General features: G+C 43.6%; 1 protein-coding gene across 3 annotated transcripts in view; it reads right to left on the bottom strand.

Annotated features, from left to right (window-relative positions):
• Nucleotides 1-18726, bottom strand: part of LOC144158616 (uncharacterized) — a 256142-nt gene that overhangs the window by 30316 nt on the left and 207100 nt on the right. For all 3 annotated transcript variants that reach the window (XM_077689629.1, XM_077689630.1, XM_077689631.1), the window contains exons 2-5: nt 16551-16677; nt 12316-12458; nt 9994-10114; nt 4011-4180 (exon numbers count right to left, since the gene is read on the bottom strand). In XM_077689629.1, the coding sequence (XP_077545755.1) occupies nt 4011-4180; nt 9994-10114; nt 12316-12458; nt 16551-16677 (561 nt within the window). The remainder of the gene's footprint in view (nt 1-4010; nt 4181-9993; nt 10115-12315; nt 12459-16550; nt 16678-18726) is intronic.

Raw genomic sequence — 18726 nt, 5'->3', positions numbered from 1 at the left:
AAGAACACTGCTCACAGGTATCAGTCCTCTTAGTGCATAAGCTATGCAAAGTCATTTCTAGGTGCAATATTCAAGGAGGAGATCATGTCGATTTCCAGACGATTTCATTCATGAAACATTCAAATGCACGGTATAGAGGAAAGCACACAGTACGTGTACACATTAAACCCTGCCTCATTACTCACAGCTAGACACATTTCAGAGTGTGTGTTGTCTGTGTGTGTGCATTCACATATACAGTAAAATCCTGCTGATTCAAACTTTCAATTCAAGCAATTTTTAAAACGTTGGTTGGTCCACAATGTTTTCAATGTATTTTAAAGCCCCTTACTCAAACTGCTGCAGTGCATAAATTCAGGTAATTTATACTTTTGCTTGTCTTTGCTGAAAAATATCTGCTGCATTTGCCACTTCTCGCTGCCCATTTGCATCCCCACGTCACTAAAAGTCACGAATAATACGTGTCAAAGCAAAAACCCTAGTGAACTGTGTGTGGATTGAGGAAGAAAAAAATAGACAAGACAGCAGGCACAGCAGGCGTCGCATGTACAAGAAGAACCACCCGTAACAGCTGCACGGGCCTTTTGGAACAATGCTGGGATCTGCAAGTTCTTGACCAGTGCCGAAAACTCGCACAATAAACTAGCTGCCCTTGTTGGCATCAAAAGCTTTGTTTCGAACTCTCACGCACAGACAAAGCAGCCATCTATTCATGATTTATTTTCAAAGTGCGAATAGCACTTCAGTATTGTGTGTGAATGTTGTATTAATAAACATATGGGAATGTTTCATTACGACTCAAACTGGTATGCCACTCCAAGTCATGTTGACGAGAACTTCCGATAATTCAAACAAAATCCTGGGGCCCCTTCGAGTTTTAATTACCACGTCTCTACTGTGTAAATGTATGTCAGCACGTGCGTATGTATGCAGAGAGCTATGACGCATGGAAGATGGTGGGCAAACATGAGAAATATACATTTCCAATACAATGCCATACTTCGCATTCTGCCCCTATTCCTTCTGTGCGAAATAACGCTCAACGCCAGCATTTAAAACCATGCGTTTAATCGGCTTCAGTAATCTCGTCACTGTGCCCGAACGCTTCTACTACAGGCACATTTTGCGGTTTCTAGCACATATCACAAGAATGTGGAAGAGACAGTGCCTAAAAAGTACGTTGAGCATCCGCCACACGGGGAGCCAGCGCCAAAGCGCAGCCGAAGATCACGGTCAACACGTACGATCCCATGGCCTGTATGAGAGGCTCCTTTCGATGCGACTGTCACAGCATGAAGTGTAACTTTGTTCTGGTCGAGTTCCGGCGACAATTTATGTGCGGCGGACGGGTGCGGTGACGACAGCAGAGTGCTTCCTCTGTCGGGTCTCGGCAACGTCACACGTTGTCCCTGACAGGAAGCCGGCGCCCACGGCCGTGTCGTACTCTTAGTACAATCCATATTTGACGTGTGCTCTCCTACGTTCGGATACCATGGGGTTTTTGTACTCCTTTCGGGGAATTTGCCCTCTCTGCGCTGGCAGTATAATGCCCGGTCCTGCGAGGGTAACTACCGCGAAAACTTGTTCATTCAGCGTAGCAAGCAAACACTCCCATTTCGTTGTCATTTCATTTCATAGCGTCTGTGACGTGTGGGAGCACAACATCTTAGCACATTTAGCGTGTGCACCTCTGAATTCAATAACAGGCCTCACTTCGCCTGTAATTCTAGAAGTATTTCTTAGGATGCTGAACGGGCGATTGCATAAGCAGGGGGGATACGTGGACTGCGAACACGCGTGTGCGGAAGGTGTTAAAAATCAGCGCTCCCTGTGCCAAACATAGGATCCGAGTTTTTTTCAGATAAACAATTTTAAAATTAGGCCGCGGCTTAAGTTGTTGCGGGATTATTCGGGAGAGCCACATAAGTGCAGCTAAACCCGCATTTCACGCTGTTAGAACCTCGTGCGTAGAGGACGCCGAGCTATCAATGGCAGCCTCTGAGTATCTGAGTCAGGTTTCAGCGGTTCCAGTGCGTTTACTGATTTCCGCTTGTCCGGCCTCACATCAAAAATATCTTAAGATTGGACTGGTTGCAAAAAGCGAAAAGCCGTTTCCCGATGGCTCAAAGTGGCTGCATGAGCAACAAAAAAGTGTACATAAATTTTAAATCGCGCGCCATCAGCCGCAAAGGGTTCGCACAACACCCGACAGATGGCGACGAGTGTACTGGCCAGTAGGAAGCCGCAGTGAAACATGCCCCTCGCGAGGGGCACGATCAAATGCAGAGCATTTCCGGGGGCGCACGACGGCAAGTAGTTTGCGTTACGTTAATGTTGTTGCACTTGTGGCAACTGCTGACGAGAGAGCGCTCGTCAGCAGTAACTTGAATGAGTGAACGATATAAGGCGCGTATATAGCGTCCGGTTCTGTGTCGGCTTTGTGGCGCACCCGATTTTTATCAACGCGTTTTTCGATGCAATATCTGGCCAGTGTAACTAGGAAAAAATTATATAAGGATATATGTGACGTAGTCTTCCCAGTGCCACTGTATAGAGCTCTGTACAGCAATGGTCCAGGACAAGATGTGTTAAAAAGAGTCAAGCGAATGGAAGTGTCACCTGGGGCAAAGACTTTCTTTTTTAAATTGCACACGGGTACACTTTCAGTCGCTACTTGGATGAATGAAAGGGGGCTCTCGGTTCCATGGGGAACCGACTGCCCCATTTGCAAACAACCCGAAACTGTGGAGCATGTTTTTCTTCATTGTTGGGCCGCAGTGTTCCTTTGGGATGTCCTCCAACGGTCACTCCAGAACGATTTTCCACTTAGTCCACACGGTATTCGTTTTTTGTGCATTGATAGAGAGGATGGTGTACCATTTGACAGTGTCATGTTGTTAGGTCTGCACAGCATTTGGCGTTCTCGCATGGCTTGGCTGCATTGCGATGTCGACGCGCGACCAACGAGACAGTATTTTAGGGAAAGTGTGTCACAGTTTGTTGAAGTTCAGAGAGCGAAGAACTCTCCGCCAGAGTGGTTGTCTAAAATTGAACCCCTGACTACGCTTAGGGAATTTTAAATGACAACACCGGCCCTGGGGGGCATGGCGGCATTACTGTGATTTTTTCCTTTGTCATTGTACCTGGTACCTTGTGTTGCTGTCCGAGATGGGCAATAAAGAAAAAAAAGGCTTTGTAGCGCAGTGGTTACAGCACAATGTACATAGCGTTCCGCCCGCAGGGTCGAGGGATCGAAACCTGGCGTCGGATCGTATTTTCTTTTTATATAGTAGGGACAACGACGGTGCGGACTACGGACGCCAACGCGGGAGACATCGTGAGTTACTGAAATGCTCTGCATTTAAAAATTAAAGCCGTTCCACTCAATGTGAAAGCTGTCGGAAGTGCAGAATAGTGATTCACCATAGTGGGTTGTAGCGCCATGATCTGCTCACTGCTACAACCCAATGCAATTCAAATTTCCCGCCTTCGCAGTGCCCGTGCACCCCCTGCCTGAAACTGCGCCAGCGGGAGTTCTGTTCTTTTTGTGCTCGCTTTTCCTCCTGCACGTGCCGGCGTTCCACTGCCACTTTTTCTCGCTTACTATCGTAAAAACCAACCCAACGAGCATTCCTAACTAAATGAACGCGGGCACTGTCGCTTAATTACGTATATTTTGCCTCAAGTGTACCTACAGTTTTCTTTGCGATAAACAGGGAGATGTATGACAAGCGCCAGCGGTTCACCAGTTTTGAACGCTTATGAATATATAAACCGCTTGGCTTTCGAAGCCTCTGGGTTACGCTGCGACGACAGCTGCAAGACGAAACGTCGTGTGGCTCTACTTGGGTCCAGCGAGCGAGCTACGACGACAAAGCGAACCCCTAAAGTGCTCTGCACATGCTTTGGACAAAGAAGCAGCTTCAGTGTGGTGCCAACATTCCGACAACAGGACCACCTGCCTTCAAATGTGCCTGTGTCTAAGAGTACGGCGAAAAGGCCGTGCTCACCTGGAGTGGGCACGCTTTCAATGCGGATGGGCTGCCTGTAGTCGTCGCTGCAGGTCCAGGACAGAGTCGGTTCCCGGTCGTACAGGTACAGCCCCAGGAACTGAGCACTCTCCTGTTCGCACACCTGGCTGATGGCCCGCCGCATGCACCGCTGGTAGTTCATGTACCGCCTGGGGATACAATTAAGGGGGCACACCAGACTTAGAAACTTTTTTTTTCTTTCCAACCAGTTTTCATGAAAGCTTGTTCAATTTTTTAGCTGATTGCAAATATCCAATTAGTTTTAGTTTTGATGTGAGGTAATTAGTTTCCAAGTTAATTAGACACCTTCCTTGGTTGTTCTTGAGAACAATAGTTGTTTCAAGAACACAACTATTCAACAAAAGATTACCAGCAAGGCATGAATAGGTACCAGAAGTAATGGAGAATGAAATGTGGGAAGCAGTTTTTTTTTTTGTTTTGCAATCCCGTACAAGTTTACATCAATTCTAACTTCCAGGCTTAAAGTACACCTGCTAACCGAACAAAAATAATGCTAATTAAACAACTACCAAAACAAAATGCAAAATCTGCTTCCCTATTGCATGGTTTAAACATTCAGCTTCACAGTGCAAAAGAAACGACCTTCCTACTACGCTACATGCTGAGATGTACCTGCCCAGAATTTCCTATCACTGCGATACCACTTGTGACAAAGTGGGGTATTATGGAACTATTCCAAGTATGGAATTTTTTGAGAAAAATCTATGCAAATCAAGAGCAAATTGATAACAAAAAATTGCTTTGTTGGTAAATTTTTTGATTCAGAAGACCCATGTGCCCCTAAATAAAGCCTCCTCCACACACGCTTCGAAATCCAGCAACAACAAAATTTTGTTTTTGTTTTTTTATTTATTCACCGGTGCCCTCAGGGCCGGAGCATCAGAGATGGGAGTGGGTTTAAATTCCCGAACAACTAATGATTACAGTGCACACTAAGCAGTCATAAAAAAAAAGAAAAATTGGGCAAGAACACAGCATAAAGCAAAGTCAACAAAATATGCGCACGAAAGGTCATAAGAACAAGGAGAAGCCAACACTGCTTCAGCGCAACAAATCAAACCGACACAAGAGGTTGATTGATTGATTGTGGGGTTTAACGCGCCGACGCAACGCAGGCGATGAGGCGCGCCGTAGTGGAGGGCTCCGGATTAATTTTGACCACCCGGGGATCTTTATCGTGCACCGAAATCTCGTACACACGGGCGTTTTTGCTTTTCACCTCCATCAGAAAAGCGGCCGCCGCGGCCGGGAATCGAACCCGCGCCCTTGTGCTCAGCAGCGCAACGCCTTAGCCACTGAACCACCGCGGCGGGTCCGACACAAGAGGCAAATTTATTATTCATTCATGGCTATCGGAGTGATTTTTATACAATAACTGATCCAAAAGCATAAATGTTTATGATAGTTGCCGTTGCTGCCGGAAGGCCGTTCCAGTCGCGTGATTTTTGTGGAACGAATGAACAAGCGTATGAGCGCGCGTGACTCTAAGGGATGGCATCTTTGTGGACATGATCACAACTTGATGACACGTAGTTTCGGGGAGAAAATAGGTTATGGCTTAATCTCGGATTATAAAATATTTTGTGAAATAAGCATAGTGGTTGTATTTTTCGGCAGATAATAATGTCAGGTAGACTGAGGCTAGCTTTCATGGAGGATATACTGGCAGTGCGATTAGAGCTATTCTTAATCATTTGATTAAATACACTTTCTCTGGGTCCCATATACCTGCTGCGCACTCAAGTTTGGTTCGAGTTAGTGTATTATAGAGAAGTGATTTTACGGAGGAAGGAGCCAAACCAAACCTCTAGGATTCTGCAGCAGAATGGACTAGTTGGTAGTTATTCCTCTAGGTGTTCCAAGAGCTCACAACACAGGGATCAAGGAACCTGCCATCTTTCTTTTTTTGCCCCTACGTTGTGAGCCCTCCAAACACCAAGATTAATATCTATGGTTCCCCTATGCTGCTTTCCATAGCAGCGACAAAATCGAAGCCTCGTATGCAGGACTTGTCTGCTAACTTCCAGATTAAGAAACTCAAAGGCCCTCTCAAAAAACTTAAGGCAAGCAGCAGATGCAGTTGTCGTACTTTGCATTTTCAGACAGCAAACCCACAAGCTGTGAAGCCAGAAGTAACTGCAATGGGTTATGTATCAGCCAAGGCTTTAGGTCTCGCTGAAGCTTGAGCTGCAACTCGAAAGGCTTGATTGCAAAGCCGGATTGCACACAGTCAAGCTTAAGCCATAAATTGTTAAACTTGAACAAAAAGGTTTTAGTTACAAATTGTTGGAGTACCAATTGAAGCAAAATCAATTTTGCTTTAAACCAAGACGTATAAACAGAGAAGTCCCGCTTTTGTCCTTCACTGTATTCCCTGTTATCTGAAGTAAGAGACAGCCAGGTAAAGCTTCTTCTCAAACTGCTTCGTTCCGCTAAAATGGACTGACATGATTAGCAAATAATTTTACTGCGTTACAACGTCTAAAGTCTGCATCGCCTGTGCAGCCTAATCTGCTGAATGCAGGAGCAGTTGTTGCCACAGCCACAACCATGACATCGTGGTCGCCATGGAGCTGTTCTGAAGCAGTTACACCGATGTCACATGATGTGCATTATCGCCAGCCAATGACAATATGACAATGGGGGGCATACATGGCAGACAGTTGTCACTGGCATGCAACCTTTGATTAAAAATATACGTTCACTGTTTATATAAGCGACCAAGCAAGCAATGAATATAGCAGCCACGATAGTTCTGCTTGTGACTGAGCTACTAACAGAAGAAGTGTCTCCATGGGGACTAGCTACAGTGAAAGGGAAAGGAAAGATGGCAAAAGAGTGCTAAACTAGAAAAATAAACCTCCTCAAAAGCGTAAATGAACTTCTTGGCAAGGAATCACAAGCAGCAAAACCCTTACTGTATATGTAAGTTGTCTGAGGCAGGCAACAATAACTTTTGTGTGGCTGACCATCAAGGATGACAACCCATCTCCAGCCCCCATGTCTGGTGTACCAGAGGGAAGCGTGCTTGGACCTCTACTTTTTCTAATTTATATAACGATCTACCTGACAGTGTAAAGTCTAATATCAGACTTTTTCAGACGACTGCATAGTATATCGTGATATTCATTCTGATTTTGATCATGACATTCTTCAATCTGACCTAAATGTTGTACAGTAAAACCGCGTTACAAGAGACACTGTTACAAGAGACACTTGGTTATAAGACATTTCAATGAAAGCGGTTTGGATGGTTTTCCTATGTTCACCATGTTAGCAACATTGTGTACAAGAGACTTTGGTTACAAAAAACACATTTCTTGGGTCCCTTGAGTGTCTCTTGTAACAATATTTTACTGTAAACGCTTGATGTTCCACCTGGCTAATGCCTCTAAGCCATGCTAAAACAAAATTAATGTCTTTCACTAATCACTAATGTCTTTCACCCATCAACATCTTACATCTTTAACAGCCATGTGGAACAAGTTTCTACCTACAAATACCTTAACACTCACCTAACCACTAACTTTCGGCGGAATGATCACGTTAATCATATTCTCACATCTTCAAACCATTCTCTTGGTTTTGTGAAACGTAACCTCAAGCATGCCTTTGCACACTTATGCAAATTAGCATACACCACACTAACACATCCTTAAAATAGAGTACACTTCAACCATATGGGATCCTCATCAAGCAAACCTATTAACTGATTTAGAAGCCCTGCAAAACCATGCTGCATGCTTCATCTATTCATATTATTCACGCTACGCTAGTGTAACAGCATTAAAAAAATCACTCCGAGCTTGAAGCCTTCCCTCATCTCGTTGTGTATCTCATTTAACACTATTTCACAAACTTTACTTTCATGAATCCCTTCATAAGGATTGCATGTGTGAACCTTCAGCCATCTTTCCGCAACGTGATCAACCGCACAAAGTCGAATGTGTCCCTTGTCGTTCTCTTGCATTTGCTCAATCGTTCATACCTCGAACCACAATAGAATGGAATGATCTGCCATCGCACATTGTCACCAAAACAAATGTCTCGAAATTTACAGATGCTCTACACAGAAACATGCAGGCCTAATGCCGTTTGACTGACTCACTTGTAACTTTCTTTTTCTTTTTTTTTGTTATTGCTCATTTTATTTCCTCTCCGAACACTATTAAAGGTCTGTTTTAATTTTGACATGCTGATCTGATAGCTATTTTTCTGTGTCTTCCCTGCGAGGGTTTTTACGTTATGCACTGTCATTTATTTTAACCAACTGTTTGCTTTTGTATTTTATTTAGATTGATGCGCGGTACGGCGTTCCATCACTGTAATCTTCACCCTATGCAATACCCTCCCCCTGGAGGGCCTTTAGTGTTATTCTGAAATAAATAAATAAGAGGACGCCACTTGCAAAGGAATGCAGGTAGGCAATTAAAAAAAACACAAGCTTGATTTGCTTTGACCTCATTCATATTCCAAGCAATTTTCTTCCAATTTTTGTATGCACTTTTTCCTATATTTCCTCTTGGGGCAACACATATCAAACTCACTTGGCATCTTTACACCATACACAAAATTAAACTTTAAAAATATTCCTTTACAACCATTTTTCATGTAACGCGTTGACGTTACTCCGCAGATTTAATACTTTGTCAGTTGGTATTTAAATAATGATTGTCTTGGCATCCTAACATATAAATTCTTTCAAGGAAATTTACCCATTTCATTAATATCTAAAGACCACACTCCGCATTTCACTGCCGCTTGGTTCTCACACCACAATAACTATCTTTTACCTACACCTAGGGCTAACTGCGGCAAACTAAATGTGAATTTTTCAGCGACATCATACTGAAATTTAATACCCCGAACCATTAAGTCATCACCTTCAATTCATTTTTTAAGAGGCAGCTTCGCTGGATCATTTTGGCATAATTATAATATTTGTATATGTGATATGTGGATGAATATCCCCTTTATATATCTTTGTGTAATGATTTTGATTGTGATTAACAATATTTGACTTGTTCGTGCAAACATTTTCTTCCTGTGTGTTTTTTTTTTACAATTGCTATTGCTGTTAACTGCACTGAGTGTACTTTTTGTTTGTATTTATTGGTAGGAGGTCCCCCTCCAGTCTATGACTAGGGACCTCCTGGAGTTATTTATGCTCTGTGACATCTCAACAGCAACAATAAACTGAAACTGAAACTAATGTGCTGTCTATTCTGATAAATTTACAAGTACGCCCATGACTAAAAATTCCCAGTGATGTTTGAGCTTCAAGCAGAAAAACACAACTTTCAAAGTGTTATCAGTGAATGGGTGGTCTGCTGACACACATAGGTTTCCGGAGGCGTTTGGGGTGCACCCTGAATCACTTCTCCACGAACACCTCACCCACGGGTGTTTTGTATTTCTGCCAAAACATGAGAATGGATGTACAAACTTTGCTATGCCGCAACGTATGCGCTTTCTTCGAGCTTTCATGCAGAGCATAAACCTTTAGGTAGGCTTTTCCACATTTTGCCAAGATAAGCGGGAAAAGTTAACTGCAAGTAACGCATGCACGATCAAGCCTACTAACAATGCTCAAGAGGGCGAGGAAACGTCGTAACGCATATGCATGCCTAGCCTCCCCACCCAGTGAGGCAGTTAAGCCTCATTACAATAGACACTCTTACAAGAGACACTTCGTTATAAGAGACATTTGAATTCAACCAGTTTGGTTTTCCTATGTTAGCAATATTGCATACAAGAGACCTTGGTTACAAGTGACACGTTTCCTAGGTCCCTTGAGTGTCCCTTGTAATGAGTTTTTACTGTATATGGGGGTCCAAATCCCTAGTTTGGACATCCGTGTAGAAGAGACCCTGCACATTGACAGTTGTGGAACACAGCCTTTTTGAAAACACTTCCTCACACTGTGCTCTGGGCAACTCACCGGCACTGCTCATCAGAGGGAAACTGGCTGTTGAGCTGGTACTTCTTCATCTGTGCGTCATAGTCCGAGTTGCACCTTTGCACCTCAGGCTTCTGGAAGCACGCGCCGTCCTTCCAGTGCTCTGGGTCGGGAACACAAGAGACCATTGTGAGGGTGACAATCTTTTCCCACATTTAAGGCCTATCGCTGATCACTAAACGCTTTTTTTTAATTTAAAGGTTAAAACTTACAATCAAACATACGGTACATTAGCATCATTTAGGATGATAAGGCTATATACTATGATACACAAGCAAACATTTAATTATTAAGCAGTGAGAATGAAATACTTAATATTCAGTGCCTAAAATGTATAATTTCCAAGGTAACTATAACACTACCCTAATGTGAAGCCTTGCACAGCTGCAACACAAACTCCACAGTTAGCTTGTCTCTAGTATTGCCTGTTTCAAAATTGTTCGTCACAATTCCTTACTTTTTTATTTTTTCTTTGACGAGGAGTCGATGTTTCTGTATGGCTACACTTGTTTGGAATATGCCTGTACCACATCTATTACCTCATGTCAATAAGCAGAGTCACGAATTCCATTGCCGACCACGGGGGCTGTTAATACATCAGAGGCGAAAAAGAAACAAGGCTCAGTGTACAAGATTCTGGTGGTATATACATGGTTTGCAGATACCCATGTGGTCCAAATTAATGCATAGCTCTTCAGTACAGCACCCCTCATAACCGAGAAGTAACTCCAGTGCGTGAAACCTGAATTTGACTGTAAAATCACTTCTGGTGTCCAAAAAGAAAAAAAAAAGCCTGAGCATAAATAACACAACACTGAGCTGTCAATATTCCGTGCATTGTTTTGTATGCCCAAATGGTTATTACCACCAGCTCGGTTAAACACCGGTTAAAACACTGAGAATTCGGGCAGCGGGGCATTACGTTACATGTTCTGCATGCTTAAGTGCTTCCGTTTCATTCGTGCTCAAATGGCAGTAACTTTTCATAAAAATACAAACTGGCAGGCATAACCAGTTGCAACAGTATGCAGGTCAAGAACGATGTGCACAGCTCAAAATAACACTGGGATTTTCAAAGACATTCACTGTGCGAAATCTTTTGAAGAAATATTGGGAAATTTGGGATGCACATTGCATTTTTTCTTCCTGCAGCTAGCTGTATAGGATATTTCACATGTTGCCACTGTTTCTGATACTTATACTTTGTTGTGTCAGTTACAGACTCACGTGTGCTTACGTGTGCTACCGGATCCAAAATATGTACATTGTTTTACAGGAATAAATTTCGACATGCAAAAAAAAGGTTATAATAGGTTGGAAAACTACTTTCCGGAAACCAGATTTTGCAATTTTTTATTGCACAATTATGACTGCTCGGCCAAGTTGCATTATCAGGACTAAATTTTTTTAGGGGCGAAGCCCCTTCGGTGCTCGGACTGTCGGGGTCTCCTGTCGTCGTCATTGTTTCATGTAGTCACGGCACTAAAACACCGGGACACTCGTCTTCCAACGCCTCACGCTAGAACGTTTCATCTCCGTGGGCAAAAACGCGTACTAAAAGAACACACCGGGACACTCGTTTTCTAACGCTTTGGGCTAGAACGCTTTGTGCTTCAAAGACGCGAGACTTTTAGAGCAAAGCTGTATAGCTCCAGGGCCGTGCCCAGATGTGGGGTTTGGGGGTTCGAACCCCTCCCGAAATCTTTTCCAGGCAGCACGTAAGCAATACTTACTGTTGCATTCAGCAAAACTACCCTCTTCCCCAAATCCACAACCCCCCCCCCCCCGAAAAAAAAAATTCTGGCTATGGCCCTGTATACCTCTACCCCCCCCCCCCCCACGGTTTCATCTCCGTGGCAAAAACACCGATGTGCCAAGAATACACTCATAAACTGCATCCTTCGCCCCTTCCCAGGTTTCACGTTAGTGGAGATGGCGGCCGTTTTTTCTCAACACGCAAAATTGCTCGCTTTACGAAATATTTCGCGGTCTTCGACGAAGTTCAGCTTTGTCATGACAAAGCTGAATTTCAACCCTATTACAAAGGCAACAAAAATGCTCCATAAAAATTTGGGCAACCTGGTCAGAGATAATTCCAATAGACGATGCTACACCTACCTACCTGATGCTACACTTAACTGCCTTTGCAAACACTTCCTGCCCTCCCTGCATTTTTTTTCACCGTTTTTGCTCGAAGCTCAGCGCACGCGCCGTGACAGCACCCACACCAATGCACGCTGTGCCACTCGCCAGAGAGCGACAGTACAGGAGAACGGGCCTCGAACTGCCTTGGGCACAACTTGCCTTTGACGGCGTCGCGGTCCTCGCACGTGGCGTAGGCGTACTTGCGCGCCGACACGATGACCCGCGACTTCTCCTCCTTCTGCTCGAGGGGCAGGCACAGGGCCGTGTAGTTGAGCAGGCAGTTCAGGTTCTTCCGGATGTCCCTGCACGGTCCAGGCGTGAAGAGGCGAAGAGTCAACCATGAAGCAAACCATGCATGAAGCTCGCAGGCATTGCGTTCCAACGGGCCTCCCTCCAGAAAATGCTTCCGATGCGGATCTCTCGTGTTTAGCTCTCAGTGACTGCCCTTATGAAGTCGGGCCACAGACATCTGAGGTGACCTTCCACACGGTCCTCGCGATCTCATATGTTGCCTTCTTTTACCGACACATATGGTACAGTTCGCAAAAAATGTTCTGTTGCCAGGTCCACGTGACTACAAAGTGAAGATGGGAGAAAAGGGGTGATACAGAAAGGGTCGATATATAACCACCCCAACTGCTCTCACTGCGAGGGGGGAGGGGACACAAGAAGATGCTACGGCCCAAGGTTAGGACTGACCTCATGCTACGAGATCTAACGCCAAGCGGTATCTTGTATGTCGTACTATTCTCTCGGCCAACTTTCTTGTCCCTGTGTTCTTTACAGCCTAATTTTTTAAAGTCGTATGCCGCATGCTAGGGGGTTAACATCGCACCTACCAAGAACCTTGCACAGAACAATGATTTCCCGGGAGTAAATGCTGGACTATTATGCGTTACAAATGTTTTTTGTAAACACTATTGTATGCACACAAGTGTCAGATCAAGGGCTATCAAAGAAAGAATATTCGTCCGTGAAAGATAAAATACAATAGATATAGGGAGGATAAAAACACTGAATATTTGACGACTTGCTCACGCTGTCTCCTTGCTGTTGCTGTTATATTGCTGTTTCCTCTTTAATCATAAGGAATCAGAGCATCAATAATCCTCCTAGGCTAAAGGTTTTTCAAAAACAGACTTGATCAAGCAAAAACAAAGGAAAAGCGCTTATTTCTCTTTTCTGTAACACAGAAAAAAACGCATGAGACGACAAACATTGAAAAAGCAAAACAGAGGGGGCTTCTTATCAACCTTTAGTTACACTTGTTTTGTTTTTTCTTTCTGCCTCAAGATAGGAAGATTACTCATGACGTCCACGAAGCGTCATGTTTTATTTGTAAACAACCATTATTTTAAAGGATTTTTAAGAATAATTTAATCTCAATAAGATTTCACACCAATACTGCAGCTGAAACAGGTTTTACAAGTTAGTAAACTTCGGAGAGGCTTTTTTTGTCGTTTCTCCAACAACAAAAACAGATCCTCTTAATGGCCATACCTTAATCCGACAGCGGGAATCTTCGGGCGAGCAACAAAAATTCACAGTTAATTAATACTACTGAGCACAGGAAACTGTTTAGTATACGCAGGCACGTGTAAACAAACCAGTTGTGCAAACTGAAGCGCAGCGCAAACTCGTGAAGCGTTAATGTTTAGGAATCAAGTTTGATCGTCCCAATGATTGTCTGATATCTGCGAAAAGGCGTTAACGTTATTAACAAGGTGGAATTCTGTTCAAAGTATCGGCAATGTACAACTAGTAACCCGTAGACATAAAGTCATCTCAGAAAAATAATTGTCTCGGATCTTTGGAAAAGTGCTAACGTTATTGACAACATGGCATTGTAGTCAACGTATAGAAAGCGTACATAATTATTCCTATATGTTACTATTACATATTACCTTATTCCTATATGTTAGGAGTTTTTTCAGCGAAATAATAGTCTGAGAAGCATGCTAACGTTATTAATATGGTATCCTGCTCAACGTATAGGTATGTACGATGTAGTAGCCCGTAAAAACAATGTTAGCTCAGCAAAATAATGATTTCACGTCTGTGAAAAAGCGTTAACCTTATTGACAACATGCAATTTTGTTCATACGTATAGATAGCGTATGTAATTATCTATATATGTTACTATTACACCTTACTTTATTTCTATACGTCAGAATTTTTCTAAGCGAAATAATAGTCTGAGATATGCGAAAGCGTTATAACGTTATTAACAACCTAGCAAAAATAAGATTTAGCGCTGCGAAAGACACAAACAGTGAAAAGGACGGGACGGGCGCTATAGTGCCCGTCCCGTCCTTCTCACCGTCCGTGTCTTTCGCAGCGCTAAATCTTATTTCTGTAATATGAACCAACTCGCCCAGCAACACGTCTTACTGAACAACCTGGCATTCTGTTTGAAATGTATGGGTACAGTACGAAGTAGTAACCCATAGGAAAGATTTTTCATGCAAATAATGACCTGATATCTGTGAAAGAGCGTCAACGTTATTATCAATATGGCATTCTGTTTAAATCTTATGTCTACCTAACAACATGGCATCAGGCAGCACCGCTGAAAGGCCACGAACTGCTTATTTCGTTGGTATATGAAGGGCCGCAGACAGCGCTACCATGCAGAAACTTATATGAGGCCCAAAGAAAACCCTTTTGAGGTAAGGTTTAATTAAACCTTACCTCAAAAGGGTTTTCTTTGGGTAACCCGATTCGTTTTCGCTGGTAATGTTTCCCACATGCCTAAATGTGTTTCTATCCCCTAACACTGGGTAAAAAGTAATGGCGAAAGGGTAATCAATATTTGATTATAAGCGGCTTCATTTTTGTTCCATCGCACAGTTTGAAAGCTAGTTTGGGAAAGCTAGCTCTTTTTTTTCTTTTACGCCTCAAACAATCAAAATAGATCTCATTAGCGCCCGTACGTTAATCCAGCAGCACGAACAACAAAAACTCAGACCCAATTAACAGTGATGGGCGCAGGCAACTGCTTTGTACGCAGGCAAGCGTCAACAAACGACTTGTGTACACAAACTGAAGCGCAGCGAGAACTTTCGAAGCAGTAACGTATAGGAGTCAAGTTTGATCAGCGAAATAATGGTCTGAAATCTGGAAAAGTGCTAACGTTATTAACAAGGCGGCGTTTTGTTTAAGCCGTCTTACGTCTAGCTCACTTAGGACATGACGTCACGCCAGGGAGCGGCGCTGAAAGTCCGCCAACTTTTTACTTCGTTGGTGCGGAGAGTTGCAGCAGGAGGTAACGTGCACGGGAACTTGTACGATGCACGTAACCTAATTAAACCAAGCCTTAAAAGAGTTTGCTTTGGTTAAACCAATGCGGTTTTACTGATTATATTTGTGCGCGCCGAGCAGTATTTTTAGCAGTGTCGGAAAAGTAACAATGTCAGTTGCAGTTAGCAACTTAACTTTTTTTTTGCGTGTCGCGCAGTTTGAAACCCAGGCAACGAGCGTCTAATACTGCAGTTGCTGGAAAGAATCAGGTCGTGGGAAGGATTTTGAATTTGTGGCGAATTACGCGACCCACAGTTGGCAGGTCCGAAAATGCAGGCGTGACTCTCTCAATGGTGTAAAGATGCATCGAGATGGCTTTACCAACTATCCAACTATGTCCTCTAAGTGGCCACACACCCATCGCAGCCGTGCAGCACAATGCAGGCATATTACTATGATGTCCTAGATAACAGAAGTGCGGGCACTAGTGCTGAAAAAACAGTGGTAATGGTTACGAACCTACAATCCCAACTGCCCAGAGCACTTTAAAATACAGCTTAGTTCCATTTCAAAGAACTAGACTTTGGTGGTTCACTCAGGTCGAATCAAAACCACGAAAGTTTTCTTAACCGAAAAAAACCACAAGAAATATTAAACTTTCAAATTTCGCGCCATAGTGGCACAATATGGGCAGGAGTGACGTGTTATGGACAGACGCCAAAACATTTTTATCTGGTGTTAACTGTGCGTCAGCATTACAGCGATACGATCAAATTAGGTTGCTTTTACCATTAAGCTTACGATTAGGTTCAGCAACCTAATCGTAATTGGATACGATTAGGTTGGTGGCCGCCAATCCCACAAACAAGATTCCGTGACGTCATAGAAAAACTACCGAAAAGTTGCTACGGGGTCGCCACTGTTGAATATGTTTTCTTTAAATATCTCTACTATTTGCTTGAAGTTAGCGATAAATTTGTCGTCGTTATCAGGACAAAGGAGTCTTTTTGGTGAATCAAACTCGTATATATTATCTTCATGGCCCCTTTAAAGGGACACCTTGAGTTGGAGGAATCAGCTGCAGGCTACCTAGTTTGTCCTCACAAACATGCTGATAAGCGAAGATAAACGCAACAGTCGTCCACGCAACTCACCGGCACTTTTCCAGCAGTTCTGGGACGGTGGCCTTGGAGGCGTCCTTGACTTGCTGTATGAGCAGCGCCGTTTCGCACTGCTGGGCCCGCGAGGCACTGCAGTCCGCGAACTGACCGTTGCTCGACACTGCGCACACAGTGGAGAGAAGGGAATGAGAACAGGCCCCCCAAGGAACACCGCATTGCAAAAGTCACACGCAGCGGAAGTTTGTCTCGCACCAGACATTTCGGCCTAAAAATTCGTTTCGAAAGGAAACGTAACCCCTGTCACACAGCAAATCTAATGTCATTCAAAGTCAATTACATTAACTGACATTGGGTTTGGTAATGCGAATCCACGCGGCGAAATAAATGCCATTTGACAGTGACAGCGGCGACGGTTAGAAAGCTTGCAAAATTGCAAAATTACAGTTCAAGTGCGTCTAGAATGTTTACATACACAACAGTTTTAAAACAAAAAAAAAATATTTCTTTGTTTTAATTAAAAGGAAGAAAATAACCGTTTCAGGTGACGTAAGTAGACATAACAAGACGAGGAAGGCCCGCAAGAAATCTGTATCAGAGCGCATTGGGGACGAGTTTTTTTTTTTTTTAAGTACTTGTTTGTCTTTCTTTACTTGAGAAGAAATATGAAAGGCAAATATAAGTTTACTGACAGTTTCTAGAAACAGTATTCTTTGGTTTATTACGGAACTCTCATGTCTAGTGACGTTCCACTGCTGTCGAGTTTACTCATTTGGCCGCTGAATGAGCTCCCCAACATAAATGCCATTAGCCTCGAGTGCTTTTCAGTATTCTCGTGTTGCGCCGAACTAATGACATTAAGAGCAAATGACATTTGCTCTAAATGTCATATCTGCCGTGTGATAGGGGTATTAGAAGCAAAGAGTGCGTTGCCGCCTATCGATGAGACCCTCGATTGCGAAAGAACCACACCTGGTAGTAAAAGTGATTTGATAACGCCAGAACTTTAATAAAGACACGAATATTTCCCGCCGTACAATTTGTGATGTCGCAAATGACTGCGATAGGTTTACGAAGTGCGAGAGGGTGCTGAACGGCTCGAGGTTTGAACGAGGCTGCAGGATCGCCTTACGCTAAGTGATTGCACTCTCTAGCAATTCAATTCATACTCTAGTTAGTCACGCACACAGATCGCAAATGTTGGAAAATTCTCCGCGATTGCATAGGGCTATGCGATGGAAAATGTGGAACGTTGCCTTATATGTATCGTTTATTAAATACAGATTGGTGGCCGCCATTGTCTAAACTACGGCTTTATTTTAAAAGACGGCACCATTACGTCTTCGCAGACGACTTACACGCCCCTGGACGAGTGCAACACCATACACGAGAGTGATGTGTTGTACTTTATGTAGATGGACATTTGTGTACATATTTAATTAAGGCAATTTTGTGGATTTTGTATATACTAGATGCACATACGTTTACTGGATGACGTTCCACTGTTAACAGGTGCATACAAAATACCGTATTTTCGCGCAATAACCCGCACTAAATATGCGAAAATTTCAGTGGCAAAGTAGGGGTTCGGATAATACGCGGGGTGTTCCCTTCAGTGCAGCTTCACGGCCATTCGCGTTGTGCCGTGAAGCTCCCCCGCAGTAACACTGACTAAGCCTTCCATGGCAGCGACTGCACAAAACATACAAGGACAACGAGAAATAAACAAGAAAGGGCGCAGTCTAACAACTGAATTTTGCGCTTTTTTTGCCTACATGGTATGTGATGTGTTGCTTGAGCAGCAGCTTTGGTGCAGCCTTTCGTGTATCAAATGTGCGGACAATACGCGAGGATTTTTTTTTCTTTCCCGGCGGACTAAAAGTGGGGGTGCGGATTATATTGTCACGACGCCAAGGACGACGCAGTTGTTTGGAAAAGAAACAAGTTTATTGGAGCGAACTTGTGCTCCCCTAGCAACTGAAAAGAATACAGAGGCGGCGAGGCAGCGGTCAACAAAGTGACGTACGTGAGTCGGCGAGCGTCGCAGAATCGAATGCCCCAGCGTCCGCACTGCAGGCTTTTTATCTTTCGGTGCGCGTGGTTCTCGAAACGTCGATTCACATCGAGAACATAGTAGATCCAAGAAGATTATTCTGGGCTGTTCACGTTAGATCGGAATGCTCTCCCTATCACGACAGATAACAGATGCGGC

The sequence above is a fragment of the Haemaphysalis longicornis genome, unplaced genomic scaffold (assembly GCF_048455015.1).
Source record: "Haemaphysalis longicornis isolate Haplotype H1 unplaced genomic scaffold, Haemaphysalis longicornis Haplotype H1 scaffold_10, whole genome shotgun sequence".
Taxonomy (NCBI): domain Eukaryota; kingdom Metazoa; phylum Arthropoda; class Arachnida; order Ixodida; family Ixodidae; genus Haemaphysalis; species Haemaphysalis longicornis.
Note: the sequence above shows the minus strand (reverse complement) of the source record. Positions and strands in the feature narration are given on the sequence as shown.